Source organism: Rosa chinensis, chromosome 4, assembly GCF_002994745.2.
Source record: "Rosa chinensis cultivar Old Blush chromosome 4, RchiOBHm-V2, whole genome shotgun sequence".
Classification (NCBI taxonomy): Eukaryota; Viridiplantae; Streptophyta; class Magnoliopsida; order Rosales; family Rosaceae; genus Rosa; species Rosa chinensis.
Genome location: NC_037091.1, coordinates 64,101,544 through 64,123,177, shown reverse-complemented (window position 1 = coordinate 64,123,177; position 21,634 = coordinate 64,101,544). Strand labels below are relative to the sequence as shown.

At 38.1% G+C, this 21,634-nt stretch overlaps 3 protein-coding genes across 3 annotated transcripts; 1 reads left to right on the top strand and 2 right to left on the bottom strand.

Annotated features, from left to right (window-relative positions):
* Positions 1–271: 271 nt before the first annotated feature.
* Positions 272–8,300, bottom strand: LOC112197961 (MACPF domain-containing protein At1g14780). Its single transcript, XM_024338946.2, has 8 exons — positions 7,206–8,300; positions 4,287–4,834; positions 2,845–3,046; positions 2,508–2,585; positions 2,184–2,367; positions 1,451–1,629; positions 1,303–1,370; positions 272–983 (listed from the first exon to the last, which is right to left on the bottom strand). Exons 1-8 carry the CDS (start codon positions 7,260–7,262, stop codon positions 344–346), a joined length of 1,956 nt encoding a protein of 651 aa, XP_024194714.2. The 5' UTR covers positions 7,263–8,300; the 3' UTR covers positions 272–343.
* A 144-nt stretch (positions 8,301–8,444) lies between these two features.
* On the bottom strand, positions 8,445–12,908 carry LOC112197960 (alpha,alpha-trehalose-phosphate synthase [UDP-forming] 6). The gene is made up of 4 exons (XM_024338945.2): positions 12,663–12,908; positions 10,314–12,445; positions 9,957–10,230; positions 8,445–8,997 (listed from the first exon to the last, which is right to left on the bottom strand). The coding sequence occupies exons 2-4, from the start codon at positions 12,314–12,316 to the stop codon at positions 8,710–8,712; spliced, it is 2,565 nt and encodes an 854-aa protein (XP_024194713.1). The 5' UTR covers positions 12,317–12,445; positions 12,663–12,908; the 3' UTR covers positions 8,445–8,709.
* Positions 12,909–20,357: 7,449 nt separating this feature from the next.
* Positions 20,358–21,421, top strand: LOC112196419 (homeobox protein knotted-1-like 1). Its single transcript, XM_024336772.2, has 3 exons — positions 20,358–20,885; positions 21,000–21,137; positions 21,240–21,421. Exons 1-3 carry the CDS (start codon positions 20,694–20,696, stop codon positions 21,375–21,377), a joined length of 468 nt encoding a protein of 155 aa, XP_024192540.1. The 5' UTR covers positions 20,358–20,693; the 3' UTR covers positions 21,378–21,421.
* Positions 21,422–21,634: the final 213 nt, after the last annotated feature.

The window sequence follows — 21,634 nt, the reverse complement described above, 5'->3', positions numbered from 1 at the left end:
TACTAATGTAGACTTCAGTTTATACCTAGCCGAATAAGCCGATCGATCTAAACCCTAATTAGCCAGTCGAGGATAATTTCTAGCGAGCTGTGTCCAGATTTAAATATATACGTATAAGTCTTGGCTCAAGTGGGATGGTGGCCGGGGATGAATGATCATTATGATTGATTCGATTCGATCAACAGGAAATCTTGGTTCGTAACATGGCCCAAAGATCAGTTTACAATTAAGGCCAATTTCTTTACATTTAGGCCATATGCTCTTGCTCACATATTGCCTTGAATAAGTTGATTAATCTAACGAAAGAATGAAAATAATTAGCTAGGCTATGTATGTTGTTCGATCATTTTTCTGCTAGGTTTAACAGAGAGAACTTGACTTGCAAGCCAATCTTTCCCTTGACCAAGTTGAGCTTTGCTCCGGTGACCAACCAATGGCCAGGACTATCCTGCGGCCCTTTGCATACATGTGAGGTGTTTACATGCTTCACAAATTTTTGCCTTGGCAAAGGCACCGGAGGCCCTGCAGGAAAAACACTCGAATCCAATATCACATCCTCCGCGGCAGGTTCTACTTTCTCTTTTCCCCAATAGTTCCCAGAAATTGGTCTACTCATCGCATTCAGAAGGCCAGACGACGACGATTTAGTTGAAGAACATGACTCTGCCCAATTTGATTGCACTAAGAAAGAGTCCAAGACTTTGGAGAACAAGAGCCGAAGATGGAGAACATTCTTTGAGCCGTGTTGCTTGACCACAAGTTGTGCTCCCGAGACAATGACGGCCGAGGTTATGCCCGAAGATATCCATTTTGGGTCGTACGTTACTGGCGCCGTGCACACGTGGGAGAACTTTTTCCCGTTTGTTGGTTCAAAGTACCGGTCATCGTCGATCTCTTCTGATCCTCGCCACATCGTTGTGTCATCGATCTTGTTCTCCAACATCAATGGAGTGTTTGCTAGATGTTGGAGGTGGATGGCTAGCCTGAAAGATATAGGGCAGTTGGTCATCAATAATGAAGCGTAAAATTAATATCAAAGCGTCTGAAAATATAGAGATATGACGTTGTAAGAAGCTAATGTTTCTCATCTAAATTTCGGTAAGACATAAACGAGAGTTTCACATCTCACGTATGTGGTAAGATATGTGGTAGGATGAGGAGAGCAAAATGTTTGTAAAAATGTCATTAAAAGCATATAAAGACGAGATAAGAATTAATGTTGATTATGCACTAGTATGCCCTATTGCGCCACATTTTTGGATCCACCAATGAAATTGTTAATCAGGTTGATTAAATATATACCTGTTGCATTTCATGCCCTCAAGAAACAAGCGCATCCCTGTGACAGGGGCATTATTTCCAACTCTAACCTAACAATCATAAACAGCAGAATAAGATGGATGGATTTTTCAGATAAAAATTCGAATTTAAGAATTGAAATAAGTGGTACCTGTGTGGTGTTTACATATAACCTAGGACCCATTAAGCTGAAGTGAATAGCAGGTGATGATGGATTAGATTTGCTATTTGTGGCAGGACCTAAACGTAGGTCATTGTGAAGGGGAGCCCAAACTTTGTGTGATACTTGAAATTCAAGAAAGTAGGGCAAATCAGCTATAGGAGGCTTGTCTGCACGTACAGAAACAAAATTCAAAACAAATTGGGTTATGAGAATCAAATATATAAAGAAGAGATGCTTCTACACTCGAAAAATTTTGTTTCTAATAAGCTATGTATAGAGACACATGTGATTCGCAAAATCTATAACTAGGGTTATTGCTATTCCTCGAAATTGGGAGTTTGTTAGAAGTTAACTTAGAGCATCTTTAGCAATGTCAATTTCTTAGTCAAATTTTAGCCAAAATAGTTACATAGTCATTTTAGCTACCCACTTTAGAAATATGTCTGTATCAATGCTCTTTAATGAAGATTAAATAGTTTAAATGTATTTATAAATCACATAAAATAACTCAAAATGAATGTTTTAAATTATAGAGCCCCCCATCTCGCTCTCTATATTTAGGAGCAAGATAGCTAAAAGTTATAATATCTCGCCACTTAGGAGTCTGGTGCAGCTGCTAAAATAGATTAAAAAAACTAAACATGCTCTCTAAAATAGCTAAGGAGCCAAAATAGAGAGTCTGTTAAATATGCAATAAAGAGTCGGTTAAAGATGCTCTTACATCTGAGATAGAGGTTGATGGCATGGGACAAGAAACCTTTGCCGGGAACACCTTTAAGGAGAGAAGTGATAGGAATGAAGCTGTACTGAATAGCGTCCGGCATTGATGGAACTGTTAGAAGCCACTCGCTGTGGCTACTGGCCGTTGGATCACCGCCCTTTTTAGAGCTTATCACGGTAATTCCCTGAAAAATTCATGATCAATCTGCGACATCATTAGTTATGACGGTTATGTTTTAATTTGCTCAGAATTCGTGACAATCAAACTAACTAGCTAGCTAATAGAACAACACAACAAATTAATATACCGATCCAATTAACATACATCTTTTGTGTTTGCGGTGGAGAAGCCGTTGAGGGCAGCAGACTGCGGAGCATCAAAGACATTGAATGCCTGTGGCGCCTGCAAAAGTTAACACAAATGACACATGAATACAATTTTGCTACCCAAGAGAAATGATAACTAAAAACATACAATAAGATACAATTCCACATCATCCTACATCCATAAATTTAGAGTACGATAAACCAGATCAGGGGACATATTGGTTGAGAGTATAGAATCTATCATGAAAACTCTCGATTATCTAAATTTTAAATTAAGCATTTAGAATAAAAAGTAAATAAAGTGAATCAACTACTAGATATTAATTGTTAACTACCTTGTGTTTATGGTCTTTTGCTTTGGAGAGGAGTGGGGAGAAATTACAAGTCCCCGTAAAATGCTGATCTCCAAGCTCGTTTAAGTGAGTTTTGAGGTCTGATGGCCCCAAATTTGATGATTTATCTTGCTTAACCAACACCACATCCTGACCCCCAACACTCAAACCCACCACGATGTGCGTCCCATATTTTTCTATGAATCTGCACTCCATCAAATACCATACATTATATACAAATATTAGTTACAACTAAAATATACTATGTATAAAACGGGTTGACCAGTTAATCCAAGACATGCAGGCAATGCAATTCCAAAACCAAAGAATTGGTCTTACTCCTCTTAATGGGAAAGCAAATTTCACCAAAAAAAAAAAAAAAAAGGGAAATCAAACAATAGACTACAGCCCCAATATGGGACTTTTATAGATTACAGGTGGATAGGTAGATAGGAACTAATATCGAGTTGGGATAGGTTTACAAAGCCGCTGGTAATCTTGACTTTATATTTGAAATCTTGTAACGAACTGCTTACAAATACGAACTCATTTTATATTGTTGACACTATTAGCCTCCCAAATATAAACCAAGGAAACTCCATCGAGTAAGTGGTCAAACAAATCACATTTCATGCAATAATGGCATATATTCATAACCGCCGTCTCAATTGCCTATTTATATATCTTCTGCTAGCAAATGATGGCGCAGACATGGGCATGATTGGCGTTCAGTTGTTCATCTTGGCCATTGCTCAAATTCTTCCATACATATTTGATAGTAGTATATGCAAAAGGAATATTAACAGTATTACGATATAGATTAGGGTTACCAGAGTTAGCTTGACTCATAAAAATGGCTAAAACTTTAGATGATTGCATTCTTAATCAATCATGGCCGTCATGAATCATGAAAGTAACATTTAACAAGAAAGAAAGAAGTACAAGGAAGGTGATCATGTACATATATTCTTTTTCAGACTACATGTCCGATGCAATTTTCTCATATTATTTTCATTTAAAAAATAAAAACATAGTAGGAGTAAACCAAACCATGACATTTGCATACTTAAAAGAATTTCATAAGTTCTTAAAAAAAAAAGAGAAAAAAAAAATATAAAAAAATCACAAGTTTTTCTAGGTAGATTATAGTACTTTGGCTAGCTAAATTATAGATCAATGGATTAAAATCTTTGAAAATCATATCTATCGATCGATTCTTCAATAAATTAACTAGAAGCGTTGTCACCAAAACTCAAAGAACTATTATTCTCAAAAAAAAAAAAACTCAAAGAACTATAGTTCAAGACATTTGGTTAAGGGCTCTTGTTACCAAATTTCGTAGCTCGAGACTAAATTGACAATTAGTGAAGGAAAAAAACAAAAAACAAAACAAAACCTAAACATTCTTGTATTGATCAAGAACAACCTTGAAAAAAATTATGTACCTTGAAATGGCAAGTGGGTCCCAAGTGGTCGGAACAGCATCGCGAACTTCATCGGCAAGAACAAGAGGGTACCTATCAATATGAACACTGAAGAAGATGATGAAATATCCATCCACACCCAAGCATTTTATATTGGCCGCATCGCTCCCCCACGAATCACTATCGAACCCGAACATCGAATTGAAAAACCCCGACGGCACTTTCCCGGAAACACTACACTTCTGGTTGATATACTCCGACATCTGACTGAAGCTGAACATGTCCGTCTGGCACCTCATCCGGTCTCCCTTGTCGCATTTAATGTCGCCGGAGACGTCCGGAATGGAACCAAAACCAGGCACGACGAGCTCTCTTTTGTCGCCGTCGTTTAGGGAAACCAACCGTTGTTTGCCTTTGCAATACTTAAGCCGGAAATCCGAGGTTAAATCGAAGCCTTTGCCTAAACTGGCTATAACACTCTCGACGATGGTGTGATCGAGACTCGTACTGGTGGTGAGCATCATCTCTTTCTCTCTCTCCGATCGGAGAATGTCTCCAAAGCTCATCATCTTGAAGACAGAAAGAGAAGAAGAGACAAGCCAGAGAATGTTAAGACTTGGCTTACTTTGGTTGCTTACATATATATTTGTTTCGACCCTGATGAGGTAGAAGACTCGGTAGTCGGGTAGAAATTTGAAATAGGGAATAGTATGAGTAAGGGAGAAAGATATTATTATACGATTTAATACCTAAAAGTCATTGATTCCTTTTTATGTTTTATTTCAATCATGCTAATCATTTAATTATATAAGATAATTCTCTAATTATTAGAGGATTGACAGCCATGAATGGTCAGCTACACGCTTGCGAAATCTGAGTTCTAATAAGCTATGGGAAGGTGAGTGGGCAACGCATGCACCAAAGTCTATTAATTTCACCATTAGTACGTCGTTCAAATTCTCAATCAATAGTTAATAGTATGTGAATCTGTATCAAAATAATTTATGTAATAATTGATAGGTGAATTGTGTGATGAAATATACGTGGTTTATTATTGATTACAGGTTGTATAATAGTCAAGTTGGCAACGTAGTTGCAAATATCACCGATTAAACAAATATGGTCATACTAAATGGAGCTTAATTACAAAGTTTTTTTTTCTTTTGATCGTGGTGAGGTAACAAGCCAGATCTGTTATGTTGGTGAGTTAGTAGCACATTCATCTAGTCAATATTCAAACCGAGCTTCACGAGGGTATTCCAATAAAGGTAGACTAATCTCTCTCCGAAAGCCTATAAACCTGAAGGCCTTTCGAATCTGCTGGCCGCAAATTAGTAAGAGTTGAGACTCAAACGCTAAACATAAAGGTTTCATACTAGGTCGTTTGACCAACCTTTCATACGAGGTGGTTCGGTAGCTCATCATTCTCGTTAGTTTTACCTTTTACTTAGTAACCACGTCGTTGAATTCAAGCAATTTGAAGGGAAATTTTTCCCTATTATGGCTAGAATCCAAAACGAGATCGGAAAGTTATCGTCCACCTTGTACAAGAACTCTTGCTTTACTAAGGACTTTGTAAGTGATACAAATATGAGACTTAGACTAAATCAAATAATTGTAAGAGATAATCATCTCACTTAATTGGGAAAGAAAAAAAAAAGTAAGCGAAGAGCTAACATGAAAAATAACTGATGATCGATTAGTCATGAAAAGAAGTGTGCAAGACTTTGTTCCCTTTGAGTTTTGTGTTAAGACTTCTTGGTGAACCGTGTACACACTTTCAAGCTACTAGTACTGCCTAAGAGTCCGCTTTCTTCTGTGTGAATATGGGAAAAAGGCGAAAACAGAAACAAATTGGCCGTCTGAAACTAGTATACTAGTTCCCAATTCTGATGTAGAAGTTATTAACGTGTCAATCTACGTGGTCATGAGACTGACCTTACGTGGTGATGAGACTGACCTCTAAACTAGTCCACTACAATGACGTCTTGAGGACCTGACTTTAGATGACCACTAGTTCTAGTTCCCTTACACTCGACTTGGCTTCTTCCCTTAAACTCGGCTTCGCTTCCTCTTTGTTAAAAGAACACCTAGCAAAAATGCCCGGTGGAATTACAGTATCTAATGTTAAAAAGAAAACATGTTTTATTTTCAAGAAGGAAAAGAAAGAACATATGGAAATAAACTTGATTGTATTTCTAATTTAATACGAGCAATTTTCCGTGAAATTTTCTAATGGAAGTGATTCTCTCATCCATTGTTCTTCCTCATTTGTATACGTCATAATTGCATTATCCCAAACTCAATCGTATTGCAATGAGTGACCGAGTTTCGCAACCGCATCCCCAGTGCTCTCAAGATGTGGTTGAAGGAAACATCTGAGAAACTGCTTTCCGTGTTATTTAATTAATAATGTCTCTAATGTCGAGTTCTATACGCCAAGGAATATTACATTTCTTACTTATGCAATCAGTGATCAACTTGGACTCAGAGTCCCCTTCAACCGTACTAAATTGATTATATTCTCTCAATGACCTTTGAGAAGTCTATCCCGCAAGGCGCAAGCAGACAAGCAGCAGCTTCATCAAGAGGCACGCTAATAATAATTAATTGTTTTTAAAACAATCATTATGTTAAATATGAATTATCACCAACGACATTTCGACTAAAACAATGTTCATAAGATGATGCTAAGTATGAAAGGCACGGACGTAGAGTTTCAGTCTTTGACGTCAATCTAGTTGGGACACGACCAGGACCAAAAGTCCTCGCCTTCTTCAGAAGCCTTTCTGTGTTTACATGGATGATGGCTTTTGTGAACCAGACAGGCACTGTTATTCGTGCTTCCACAAAGGCACGCACATAACTAAAACTACTGCCATTGCAAAATGCTATTCATGCAAAGACTGAGAATCCCCCTACCCCCTTCCCTACTCTTACCACTTTACTCGGAATACCCCCATCAAGTATATCATTCTGGCATTTGCCGGTCACCATCCGAAGCAAGCCTAGTTCCCAAGTGCGAACTGAATTTCGGGTTCCATTCAGCCCAAAAGAATTTCAGTCTTCAGATGTCGTCATCTGCACATCCTGCACTCATTCCAACATAAAACCATACTATTGCCTTCAACAGATGCACACCAACCGCATACACTAATAGCAGTGGGAGTGTGAATCATTGCTGGAAAGTGGAAAGGAGACCCAGATGTGACTGTTACTCAACTAGGTCTTGTCCATAAAGCTGAAACGCAGTCATCTCTGAATTGATCGAGCCGCGCTTGTTTCATGGTCCCAGACTCCTCAACAGAAAGTCACATAGTACACGTACATCCAGCAAGATTAAAGAAACACTTGCACGGCAAAAGTAGAAATAAACCAACCAACAATGGGTAAAAGGCCCGAAATCCGGGTCCACACACTGTTTTACAGAGATATTCTATCCACAAATAATGCCATTTTCAAGATACATAGATGTTCTTCAAAATCGATGATGTTAAAGCTGCTTTACAATTTACTCTGATAATGACCTGGACCACAAGGGTTAGAGCTAACTATGTGTGGACACATACAAACAATGGCAAGGCAACAAATTCTGAGCTAATAATGAATTATAATATGGAACAGAAGAACTCTTTCGAAACTAGATATGAAAGCAATATTATCCATAATTCAAAAGGTAAAAGTACAAGAAAAAACGACAATAGAATGACAAGGTGCCAGTGAAACAACAAACAAGACGCAGAATATGAACATTATGGACGGGCAGCATAATTCAACTGAAGAAAATGATAAAGAGATTATCATGTGAAATCAAGGCATGAAATAGCATAGAAACCCATGTGGGGTATACAAGATAAGCTTAGAAAAGACAGAATCTGACTGGTTAAGATTTACGTGATACACGTGAAAAACAGAAGTAACAAGATCAAACAAAAGGGAGTGCAAGAGGACATTGAAATATCGAATAGCCTCCCCCATCCAAACAATGACAGCAAAGAGTGATAGATCAAGAAACTATTCCAACCAATTGTATGAAATCTACCCATGGTGAAATTTAACTAAGAGTCATATCAAATAGCATCGACATACCTAACTCAAACAATAAGAGAATATTTGAACACAGGCAAGGGCAAAATGGATCTTTCTAAACAAGGACGCTACTAGCTTGAGCAATAAACATGAACGAAGTTTCCCTAGTTAAAGGGTATATTATCAATTGCAGTAAAGCAAGTTTGGATTTCATGCACAGACACATTTACAGATTTACAGCAACAAATGCCAAAGAGTCTCTGATTGCACAACTTCTCTTAAGACTACAATCATTTACATGATTCATGCGAAAAAAAACAGGGAAATAGAAGATAATTGCAAGCACCTTTCAGCCCACATTATGGCAGTCACAGACAGAGAAGATGAGGTGCACCTATCTTTATCTTCAGTACATCTACAGAAGTATGCTTTGCTCAGAAACAGATGCCAAACCCTGCAGCATCCTAACAATCTCCGCCGTGTCATCTAGATAATACTTGGCTTTGCTGGGTTTTCGACAAACTGTACACGCGAATACCTCTGCTCTGGGAGCAATTGATGGGCCTTCCATGGAACTTGTAATTACCTCAAACATGTCTTCATCAGATCGATCATCCCCTATGCAGAGAACAAAGTCTGGTAGCATTCCCCTTTCCTGCATGGTGGAAAGTAGACGTTTGGCTACCAGACCCTTGCTTACACCCTGCACATATGCATACATGTTGGGGTTTGATCAGGGAATGGGGTTATTGTAATTCAATTTGCTATTATTTGTATGTATTGCATAATTCATAATGTATGAAAACTCAGTTCAAAATATTAAAGGGGTTTCAGATTCAAATGAAGTCTACTGCATGCTTACTATAATGAAACAATTAAAATTGTTTCTCCATGACTAAACATACATTATCCTATCATGATCATATTTCCTACAGATAGAGCAGTAGCTCATTTCATTTGAATTTTCATGGTTATCAAATCCAACTAAATAATTAACTGATTGTGTATATTTTTCTTTTCTCAAACATCAGTCATCAGCCATTGCCAAGATGTTTGGCACTGTCAACAAGAAAATTCATATAGTGCTATTTCAAGGATGTATCCAATCGTGACACTTACACTTAAAAGGCAAACGCTCACAAATTATACCAAGATAAGTAGGTTTTCACATCTAACCCAACCACTCCTAAACCCAGTGAATCTGAAATATGTAAAATTTGAGTGAAGAAACCTTGGACTAATAATTTATTCTTGGGAAGAGAGGCGCAAAGTATGAATTAGTTGTTATAAGAGGTTTCAACATTTTCTTTTGTTAAAAACTACGTTATATCTCATCTTAGATAATGAATATTATACAACTCAGTCAGACCACTCCTATCACCAGTCACGCTCTAACATGCTCCTACTACAGATACATTGACCAGTAGTGTGTTGAAATAACCATAGCCTTTTGTTGTCCCACAGACATTTTAGTCATGCTCTTAACACGTCCTACTACAGATACATTGACCACTAGTGTGTTGAAATAACCATAGCCTTTTGTTGTCCCACACACATTTTAATAAGTTATGTTACCATTTGGATATGGGTCATATAGGTTATAAAAATTTAAGATCGAGTTTTACAGAACAGTAAAAGATTGCAAGGAGGCATGTACCGAACCTGTGGTTTAACCTCCACAAAAGTCTGCCCACTTTTAACAGTAACGGGTTCATTAGCAAGCACACTTTCAAGATGATCCATAAGTTCCTTGGCTTGGCATGATCCAAAGTCTGGATCTGCATCCTCATAACACCAGAGAAGTGAAGTTTCCTTATCTTCAATGGTGGAACCATCAGTTGTTTCTGTGTAAAGCTTCATGACGGGCTCTGCAATCTGCTTCCAACTACTGTCTGCAACTGGTACCAATGTCTCCCATTCTGTATCTTGCTTCGACCTGAATCCAAACAATCATTAGTTTCTACTATAACCCAGATTTGTTTCAAAGAGCAGAAAGTTTGAAGTTTTGCAGAAATTTACCGTAGAAAGTAGCCATGCTCAGCTGCAATTCCAAGCTTCTCACAAGGAGAGAACCATTCGGCAAGTGTTTTTCGACTCTTAGCACTAACAATTAAAACCATGTTGTTCTTGTCCCTGCATAGGCTATTTAGGATTTCGATGGATTTAGAATTTGGACTCTTATCAATGGATGCCTGAGGCTTCAATGTGCCATCATAGTCGAGAAGAATTGCCCTAGTTGTAGTCCTTTTGTAGGCTGACACTATGTATTCCACAGAGAGCTTCTTGAAGTTTGGATCAAGAGCCACAACTCTAAAACTCAACCCAAACCCAATACCCCAGCACCTTTGACGCAAATGACCCTTGCATGTTCTTTCCAAGTCTTGGAGAAAACTGCGAGCCCAGTAACCAACATCATGGGTGCTGACATATTTATAATGTTTCTCATGCCGAAGCTGTTTTTCTGGCTCCGCCATCTCCAGAGAACAGTCCATTGCATCTGCCACAGCATCAATATTCCAGGGGTTCACACGAATTGCTCCACTCAAAGAAGGGGAGCAGCCAATGAACTCAGAGACAACTAACATACTCTTCTTGGGAACAGAGGAATCCAATCCCAAAACCTTATCCAATTTTTCATTTCCTTGACGACTAATAATGTATTCATATGGTATCAAATTCATTCCATCCCTGACAGCCGTAACCAAACAACACTCTGCAACTACATAGTATGCAATTCTCTCATAAAACTTAAGTGGCTCATCAATCAAGACAACAGGATTATACCCAGGTTTGCCAAATGTTTCATTAATTCGCTTCACAGTTGATGATGTCTCGGCCTGAACTTCTTTCACATCTTTTCCCCGACCCCTGGCTGGATTGGCTATCTGCACCAATACGACCTTTCCCTGCCACTCAGGGTGCTGAATAAGCAGCTGCTCCATTGCCAAAAGCTTCAAACTTATGCCCTTAAATATATCCATGTCATCCACTCCAAGTAACATTGTCCTACCCCGAGCACAGAACTGTGTCTTGAGCTCAGCAACCTTGGCTTCTGTCTCTGGGAGACTCAAAACTGACTGCAGTTGACCCATATGTATGCCAACCGGAAGAATTTTGATGCTAACAGTCCGACCATAATACTCGAGGCCTATATAACCTCGCTTGGATTCATAGGTAAGACCAAGCATTCGACTACAGCAGGAGAGGAAATGCCTTGCATAGTCAAATGTATGGAATCCAATTAAATCAGAGTTCAAAAGGGCTCGTAGAATCTCCTCTCTAATAGGCAATGTCTTGTAAATTTCTGATGAAGGGAAAGGGCTATGGAGGAAAAAGCCAAGTTTCACGCGATTGAATCTCTTGCGCAAGAAAGTTGGTAACACCATCAGATGATAATCATGTATCCACACAAAATCATCTTCTGGGTTAATGACTTCCATGATCCTATCCGCAAAAATCTTGTTGACTGATACATATGCTTGCCACAACGAGCGGTTAAACCTACCACCAAGGTCGGGCGACAGGGGTAGCATGTAATGAAAGAGTGGCCACAACTGTTGCTTGCAAAACCCATGATAATACCGGCTGAAAAGCTCTGGTGGGAGAAAGGTTGGGACACACTTAAAGGTCTCAAGGAGGATTTGGGAAACCTCATCTTGCTCATTGGGGTGAATCTCTTCCTTGAGACAACCCACATAAATCACCTCAATCTCATCATCCCCTAAACCATCTTTGAGTTGGAGTAGCAGAGAATTCTCATCCCAACTGAATATCCAACCCTTACTAGAATCTTCTTTTCTCTGAGCCCTAATGGGCAGCTGATTTGCCACTATAATGATTCGGTCACGATGGACCGACGATGAGGACACCTCGGAGCACACACTCTCCGACTTGTCATCATCAACATCAGATATCAAGCCAGCAACAGTCATGATGCGTGGCATTCTCCGGCCAATTCGGCCAAAGGTAGGGGACTCGCCTGAGGCAAGCTCCAACAGATTGGAATACGATTTCGACACCATCTTCTCTACACCTAAAACCCTACTCCATCAAAACACTCCATATCTATTCCCTTCCCCCCCAAATAAATGACACATCCCAATTCTAAGCAAGACCCTTGAAGAATCTTCCCAACAACAACAAATGAAATCCTAAGCAACAACAACAAGATATTATGTTTGAAGATCAGCTTTGATAAGTGAGGAGTAAACAGTAAAGGAATGGAATAAGATTCAGATCACAACAAACATATTCAACTAGGCATTGTCACAAATGAACTGCTGATCAGCAAGGCAAGAAATTGAACTGAAAGACTTGGAAAAACAGGAGCAACAAGATTCAAAATTCAAACAGGATTGAGATGTTTACCGGCGGTTTTGAAATTTGCAAAGAACCCAACTTTGAAATTGAAAATTGGGAGAGATGGAAAAATTTAGGTGAACAAATAAATCGAATCGAGGATTTGTGAAGGGGGGGGAAGGCCCTAAAATTTGGTTGCTTTTCATGGGACTTTCTTGGTAATCAGTCTTCCCTTATAAGCTCTTCTCTCTCTCTCTCTCTCTCTCTCTCTCATTCTAAAGCTAAGCTCAGACCCACTGAGGCAAACAAAAAATAGTGGGGATAATGTTGTTGTTCTTAGCCAATTTACTTTGTTTTTCACACATTTTAATTTCATTTTTTTAAATTATCTGTTTACTTTGTTTCTTTCAATGAAGAAGACCGAATCTGGACCTTTGGATGCCGTCTCTGCGATGAAGTCATGAGATCGCACGGAGAGGAGAGGTTTTGTAGTAGGGTTGTTGGGAGTAGGAGATTAAAGCTGTCGGCCTTATCCCTTGTCCTTTGGTATTTCCGCCACGAGGCTACTAGCATAGGCGTGGGACCCACCGAAGGGGGTGAGGGGCTTTTCTCTTGTCCGAAACTAGCTGTCAGGAGCGTGCGACGGTATACGTGGCGAAGTACAACTCGGCTCAGCGCGACACGTGTCGGGCTCTCAATGCTTCGTTGACAGCTTGGTGACTAGGCCCTGTGAGAGTGTGTGTGTGTGTGAGTGTGCGCGTGAGAGAGTACGTCTCGTTTGACCCGGATAAGCGGATATTTTCGGACAGGTCGTTTGCAACCTGCAGCAAGAAAAAGCCCTTTGATCTCGTAAATTACAATTTTCTTGAAAAATTAGGGCATCTCTTTTGATATAAAGTTCGAAATATTAGTGACAAAATCACCCGACATAAAACAGACTAATTTTTATAGTGATAAATTAAAAGGATTTAATCTATAATAAGAGATAATGGGTGCTTATTGCCGCGTGCAAGGGCGTAGCTAGGATTCGATAATGGGGTGGGCTAAATTTATTGTGGCAATTTTTTGGGCAAAGCCCAAATTTTTTTTTTTTGTGACCTGCATAATATCAATGAATCTCATCAACCGATTCAACCCATTCGCAATTATCAATGAATCTCAGGTGGACTGAAACTCTAAAAAGGGGGGGGGGGGGGGGGGGGGGGGTGGCTCGGTGACTGGAGCCTGGAACTCTGGAAGTTGGAATCAAAATTGATCTGAAGTTCTGAACGGGTAGACGAGGAGAGCGAGTGAGAGTAGGAGGTGGCTCAGTGGACTGAAACTCTGAGATTGGAGGTGGCTCCCGGCTTCGTGGCTCGCAGCGATTGGAGGTGGCTCTGTGACTCGCAACGACTGGAGCCTTGGAGGTGGCTCTGTGGCTGGAGCCTGGAAGCTGGAACTCTGGAAGAGTGGAAGGCGGAACCGATCTGAAGTTCTGAACGGGGAGACGGGGTTGGTGTTTGAGAGTCGGGACAGACTAGTCTTGGGACTGACTGACCGACAGCAGCAACCCAACAACTCTTCGAAGCATTAGTATTTTTTTATTTTTTTATTTAGGCTATATCCATACTTGACGCATTTTGGGCGAAATTCTCCCTTGGGCTATAGCCCAAGTAGCCCTGTGAGTGGCTACGCCCCTGGCCGCGTAGCGTTCGGAATGCATTAGTCTGGCTCTGCTGGGATACCCCTCGAAGGGTGTGTGTGTTTCTAACTTTCTAACGCTAACCTCCCTCAATCAAAATAATAATAATAATAATAATAATAATAATAATAATAATAATAATAATAATAATAATAATCTATAATAAGAGATAATGTACAACGATGATATTTCTTTTTACTATTAATGTAGCAATATATTTATCTATATCTATACTATTATTAAGAGAATAGGCTTTGTTAACCAAAATCAAAAATTTTGACATATTTAACCCTTAAATATTAAAAAACTTTTAAAATAAATTAAATCATAAGGGTAAATATGAAAATTATAAAATAAATTTTCATTACAAAAATTAAAAAGAAATTATCCCACAACCTTACTTTTCTCTCATTCTCTCTGAAATAACTGATTTATTTCATTTATTTTTTTAATTTTCTTTAAAATACACATGCAAGAGCATGTATGAAGAAGACTAGTTATTATTAAGATAAGAGAGTTTGCTCTCCAAAACTAATTTTTTTTATCAATTTAACCTTTATATATTAAAATACTACAAAATATAATTAATTAATATGGATAATATAGTAAATTGTAAAATAAAAAATAAAAGAATAAAAATATAAAAACAAAAAAAACAAAAAATGTTGTACAAAAAAAATTTCAACTACTTTTAACTTCTCTCCACACACATAGTGGCTGGACTCTACTAGTATAATTAGATTTATGCAAAATTAAGATTGGTCGAGTGACCTGGTATGAAACCGTGATGTCTAGCGTTTGAGTCTCAACTTCCACTAATTTGTAGTCAGCAAGCTTGATAGTCTTCAGGTCTGTGCAGTAAATTAGTCTGACTTTACTGAAATATCTTCGTAGACTGTACCTCAGTCCAAATACTAATCAGGTGTGCTACTAACTCGCTAATATAACTGAAATTGTTACCTCACTTAAATTAAAAAATATTTATTAGTGAATAACTAATCTTATCAATTATCTAAGAAGTCATAAACCTCATGGGCAAAAGCTTTTCTTCTATTTTGTGGTAGACCCGCTGATAAGAAAGTGCTATGAATCTTGGCACGGTGTACAGTTTAAAATGGAGACTGATTGGTCCACCTTTATCAAATATGTATGAATTATTAAGCAAAACAACACAATTATATAATGATTATCCATACCATGTATCACCATCATTGAGATGATGTGTACCAAAACTTCAACGAGCGAGTAAAAGAGATCACTCTGCTTGGCCAGAAGATAAGCATCATTTGATTATAATCAAATGATGCTTATCTTCGAATTAGTGTGAAAGATGCTGTTTTGCCAAATATTTATCATCAATTCATCACCCTTGTACTAGCTCTAGAGAAAAATATATCGGCTGTCGGCATATATATTTTATGAATATCAACAGTAGAGAAAAAAAAATTGTGAAATCCAAGTGTACACTGAGAAGTAATAAAATTTAAAATTAACACATCAAATGCGAAAATACGAACATAATAAAGTTTAATAAGGATAATTAACACAAGTTAATGTTGGGGCAAAACTATAATAATGGATGACCTTGATTATAAAGTTGTATCTTGAGAATGCAATCTGTTAATTATTGAAAACACTTCAATAATGAATTGTAGCCGGTGTTTAACGTGGCAAATAATATGAAGGATGGTCGATAATGAGGGAGGTTTAGACATGGTCCCGATGCATTTATTCAAATTTTTAAGATTGTAGTGAGTGAAGACATCTTGATTTAAAGAACACATTGTCTTAAAACGTATTATGTATTTGAAATTTAATATAAAAATAATAAAATATAAAAGATCGTGATTCCTAATATTAAGATTTCAATTGAAAATAAAATGGTCATTGACCCAAAACTCCAAAATGAGCAAAAGTTATCCAACTTACCCCAACAACAGATTTTTATTCTCCTTTATCCAATTTAAATTAAATTGACATTTTTGCCCTTAGCCTAATAAAAAAATTACATCATGCCATGCTTCTCTCTCTCTCTCTCTCTCTCTCTCTCTCTCTCTCTCTCTCTCTCTCTCTCTCTCTCTCTCTCTCTCTCTCTCTCTCTCTCTCTCCAGCAACTGCCGGCGATGCACTCTCTCTCTCTAATGAAAGAGCTCGCCGAGAAAGCTAACGTGTCAAGGATCAACCCTCTGGTGCTGCGCATCTCCACATCAATCCACTCCCCGATCTTCACCTTCGGCGCGACGTCAAGTTGTTGCCCAAATTCTGGTATTCGATCCACTCTGCCGTTGCTCCGGTGCTGTATCCTCTGGTGCTCAACGCAGGCCGGTGGCAGAGGAGAAAGGAGAAAGATGATTTGGTGCCCAAATCAATTTCTCTCTTTATTTATTTTTTTCGTTTTTCATCTTTGTTTGGTAAAATGGGGCAGAAGGCCCGTAAGGAAAGAAAAATGAAAAAAAGAAGAAGTTCTATTGGGGCAATAAACTTCTATTGAAGCGTCTATTGGGGGGCAATGGACGTTTTGAATTGATATAATCTTCTCATTTTTTTTATCTGATCAAAGTTTATTTGTCTAAATTTAAAGAGATTGGTTCCCATTCCAGCGATTGAAAGTTCTGTTAGGGGGCAATAGACGTCTATTGAGGGGGAATTGTCTCTCTATTGGGGGTTAATAGATGTCTATTGGGGGTAATAAACATTTCCGGTGAGGTTTTCATAAAAGCTAGGTGGGCGGCGGCCTATGACCGGATTCCGGCGAAAGTTGACCAGAATCCGACGGCCGGCGACCGGCGCCGGCGAAGTCTCCTATGTTTTTTTTTTTTTCTCTCTCTCTCTCTAAGTAATAAAGGGGTTATAGTAAAATGCTATTAAAAAAAAATCTTAATGGGGTATTAGGGAATACCTCTTTAGAGTGTTTTGTGTAAGAGAAAATTAAAAAAACTTAATGGGGTAAGTGGGAAAAAAATCCCTATAAATAGAGTAAAAGGATAAAAACCCAAAATAAAATTATGGAATCACAATAAGAATTGAAGATGGTGTGATGGTTTTAGTAGTCCGTGCCACATAGATAAGTAGCATTAATTACTTGAATTATTTCGAGCCAAGATCACATATTAGGCGCAAAGACAAAGATTGTGATCCAAAACGCATGACGTACTGGATTTTCTAAATTAATTACGCAAACACCTACCTACCGGACACATGAAGAACTACAGTTTATGTTGTAAAAACTCAGCTCAGCTTGGGCGAGCTTCCAAGTCTGATACCTCCCAAGTTCTTAGATTCGATTCCAGCTGGAAGTATTTGTGGCCAGGACATCCCATACACAAGTGAATAAGTCTCCTAAAAGAAACCACTGTAAGAAGAACTACAGTTTTTGGCAACATTGATCCCAATTGAGCAACACAATTTAGTGGCCGACACGTCAGCATTGAGCTAATGGCATATGCCTTTATCCCAAAAAAAAAAAAAATTATATATATATATATATAGAATAAAAATATTGGCAGATGGATAATAAACCACATTAACTCGGATAAGAACATAATTAATTTTAAGAACGACAGGTCATCTTTGCGGAAAGTTTGCGAAAAACGACAGGCGACCCTAGAAAACGACAAGAGGCAGCCGGCAATTCGTTGCTCGTTTCCCCAGAGAACAGATAAGGTTTAGTGTCAGAAGGTGCGGTTTTGCTGGATCGCCACTACATGACAAATGCCGTTGAGCCTAAATCCTACGGCTGGGGATGTCCGAAGCTTGTGCACCGTAACGTCTTTTGACGGTGAAGAAACCGTCCAAGAAATGGTTGACTTATCTTTACAAGAAATGGGCTATAAGTCTACAATTGTATCATCATAGCCTCATAGGATGATAGGAATATTGGGGTTTAGCGTACGTATAGCGAAATTGCTTTGTTGATTTTACAAAGTGATTCTAAACTAATCGACGATTTCTAATCAAAATCTAATTCTCATGTATCATTATTGATAATAGTGAAATTTAAGCCCGTTCGCGAATCACAATGACAAATTCTAATAGAAATATATGTCACATGTACTACTATAGAAAATAGTTAGGTTGCATGATGTTAATAATATTTAAATATAGAGCTTTCTTTAAATTTTTCGTTTAAATCTCAGTTGAATGTTTACATTTCAAAATTCAAATTTTCATATATATATATATATATACAGATTTTATCCAAAGCGGAGCTCCTCTTTGAAAATTAACGTGTGAAGTTCTAGTTTTGGTCACTTTTCGGTCGCATATCCACATCTCGACCGTTCAGTTTTTAGGTACTAGTGTATAGATCGTCTCTACAAATTTTCAGCCAAAATGATGGTCATTAAGGCATTGATAATTGCCTTAAAGCTAGTACGGTTCAGGTTGACAGATTTAGTCCGTCCATTGGTTTAAGCGAGTTAGATACCTTAACGATCATCAATTTGGCTGAAAATTTGCAGAGATGATCTATACACTAGCACCTAAAAACTGAACGGTCGAGATATGGATATGAGACCGAAAAGTGATTCAAAACTCGAACTTCATACGTTAATTTCATAGCGGAGCTCCGCTCTGGATAGGATCTGTATGTATATATATATATATATATATATATATATATATATATTAACACAGATATATAAAAGTAAACTTTGATTAGATGTGTGATCGAACAATCGATGTGCACCCAACTGCTAAAGGCATGGACGATTAGTTGGGGATCCAGATTACTCCACTTCACAAGTGGTTTAGCTTATAAACATGTTTTGTTCGACAGACTTTAATCTTGTCAATTCATTGGTGGAGGAGTTGCGCTTTCGAGCTGCAGCATATATATGCAGAAAAGATGCAAATAAGAAATTAGTAATGAAATATATACATATATGGTCTAATATATTAGACATCGTTGTAACAATGACACATTAGCTTTTGCCTAACTATAAGTTATAAACAAATAAGATGATTAAGAGGATATATATGATCAATAAGGAGTTGATGAACAGCTCTTAATTAATTAGGAGATGAACTAGGCCAACTATTGAACAGGAAGAGGCCTGTACTATTGGTTGGTCAATAATGACACATTAGCTTTTGCCTAACTATAAGTTATAAACAAATAAGATGATTAAGAGGATATGATCAATAAGGAGTTGATGATCAGCTCTTAATTAGTAGATGAACTAGGCCAACTATTGAACACGAAGAGGCCTGTACTATTGGTTGGTCAAATATTTAGCCACGTATTTGTACGTAGTTTCAATTAGTTAAGTTGATTCTGCTCAGGCTCGTGCAATTATTATAACATCATCACTGACCAATAATGTGATAAGTACAATTCTTTTACTGTGATGAGAAAAGAAAAGTGACCTCGATCTCATTTCATGCATGCATGCACGAACAATTATTTCATTTGCAGAAGGAACGTAGCTGTAGCAGCAATCAAAAAGTCTTCATTACCCTCTGTACGATAAAGAGCTAGCCAAGAGCATTCACCTCAATTTGCAATTCGAGATTTCAAGTTTGATTCCTCTTCCTTCCCTTAATAAGGATTTTTTTTTTTTTTGAATTAACCCTCAATAAGTTAATAGAGTAGTATATGCACTAAAATAAATAAGTATTTACTATCGAGTATCATTTTTCGTCGTCTTTCATGTTGAATATATTGTTCGCACACCCTTTTTTTTTTTTTTGTTAACTCGAACCTATGGGGAAGTTAAACACCAAGTTTGAATCCATCATGCACGTACAATTGCGTTAGGAAAAACGAAAACTCAAATTCAAATCTGTTTTTTGAAGTAACGCAGGGGTTATCGTCCCTAGCTAGCTCTCTGAGAAATAGATCGATATGTATCTCTCATGTGCTGAGTATCGAGTACTCTGAATTTATTGGTCTGGTTGGGGGGATAAGTAGTAGTATGCACTAGCTTGGACTACTAGCTAACTCAAGCAGCTCCTAGTTGTCAGCGTGTTGAGGTCAAAGACAGACGTATGCAACAACCTAGAATGGTCCAATAAGTTTTAACAGTTTCCACTGAACTGATCGAAGCATGATGGCATGGTGATAAAAGATATATATAAGCAGAGCAGATAGGTCTACAAACAGAACTGCAGTCTATGCATTCATGGTTTCAATAATAATCTGAAAAATCAGCTAGCTTTAATCGAGGATCGGACGACTGTAAAAAAGCCCTAGCCTCTCGATGACGATAGATGCAGCCTTAACGTACTGTGTACGTAAAACTGACTCACTACTCCCTCGACTTTATTATAACTGCTCCGACCCGGGTTCCTCAGACCAGCAAGGTACCAAGAATTAGGAAGTACGAGGCTGAAGCTTGCTATAACTAGCGGGTACGAGGCTATCTAGGAAAATCGATCAATCTGTGAGAGACAGCTAGCCAGGGATCGGAGTGAGAGAGATGGCGGAGAATACTGGTACTAATGTTAGGGTGGTGACTTCTTCAGATGAACAAGCTGATGATCGTATTCACGTCGGCCAGGAGGAAGGGGATGATCAAGATGAGGACAAGGAGGAAGAAGCTCTAAAGAAGATGATATCAGGTCATCCATTATATGGATTGTTGCTTGAGAATCACATCAACTGCTTGAAGGTACGTCGGGATCCATAATATTATATATGTCATTAGTTTCATTTAATTAATTTCCAAGCTAGGTTGTCTAGTTTCTTTCTCTTAATTAGTTGACCAATTAATATATCTTCTCAGGTTTGTTTGGGTGATGAAATTGGTGCAATTACAGGGAGCGCTAGTACTACTACTTCTGTTACAGAAGACACCGCCAATAATAAGAAGCTCAAGGCCGCCCTTACCAATCCTAGTTCCTCCGACCTTGATCAATTCATGGTACGTAAGTATTTAGATCAAGGGTTTTCTTTATATTTGATAAAGATACAATCGGTTAACTATATATATATTCTATTACTAAATGAAGATATTTTGGTGCAGGAAGCATACTGCAAAGCCCTAAAGAAGCTTAAAGAAGCCATGGACAATCCTCTAAAGGAAGCATCATCTTTCATTAACTCCGCGCATACTCAGCTTGAGGAGATCACGAAGACTCCAAGGAAACCGAGCAGGGGCTAATCCTGACTGAGCCATCGAGCACCGTCAAGTAGAGACGTGGTTTAATTATTATATGTGTGTTTGGTTAATTAACTAAATTAATAAAGATTGGTTAGCTACTAATCAGTGCATTTTTCCATATTAGTACGTTGGTACGTAATTGAGATAATATGTTTGTCAATGAGATTGCTGCCTTTATTATTGTCAAGACTCAAGAGTGATGCACGAATGCACGAAAGAAAATCTCTTGCGGTACTCTAAGGTCATTTATGCTCAAT

Excerpts from the sequence above, each read along its gene's own strand:
- LOC112196419 (XM_024336772.2), top strand. The coding sequence starts at position 20,694 with ATGGCGGAGAATACTGGTACTAATGTTAGGGTGGTGACTTCTTCAGAT. Across the intron at positions 20,886-20,999 it reads ATCACATCAACTGCTTGAAG|GTTTGTTTGGGTGATGAAAT; the intron begins GTACGTCGGGAT and ends ATATCTTCTCAG. Across the intron at positions 21,138-21,239 it reads CCGACCTTGATCAATTCATG|GAAGCATACTGCAAAGCCCT; the intron begins GTACGTAAGTAT and ends ATTTTGGTGCAG.
- LOC112197960 (XM_024338945.2), bottom strand. The coding sequence starts at position 12,316 with ATGGTGTCGAAATCGTATTCCAATCTGTTGGAGCTTGCCTCAGGCGAG. Across the intron at positions 10,231-10,313 it reads GAGCATGGCTACTTTCTACG|GTCGAAGCAAGATACAGAAT; the intron begins GTAAATTTCTGC and ends GTTTGGATTCAG. Across the intron at positions 8,998-9,956 it reads TTGTGGAGGTTAAACCACAG|GGTGTAAGCAAGGGTCTGGT; the intron begins GTTCGGTACATG and ends GCATATGTGCAG.
- LOC112197961 (XM_024338946.2), bottom strand. The coding sequence starts at position 7,262 with ATGGTGACCGGCAAATGCCAGAATGATATACTTGATGGGGGTATTCCG. Across the intron at positions 2,368-2,507 it reads CCACCGCAAACACAAAAGAT|GGAATTACCGTGATAAGCTC; the intron begins GTATGTTAATTG and ends TGAATTTTTCAG. Across the intron at positions 984-1,302 it reads GAGGGCATGAAATGCAACAG|GCTAGCCATCCACCTCCAAC; the intron begins GTATATATTTAA and ends TATATCTTTCAG.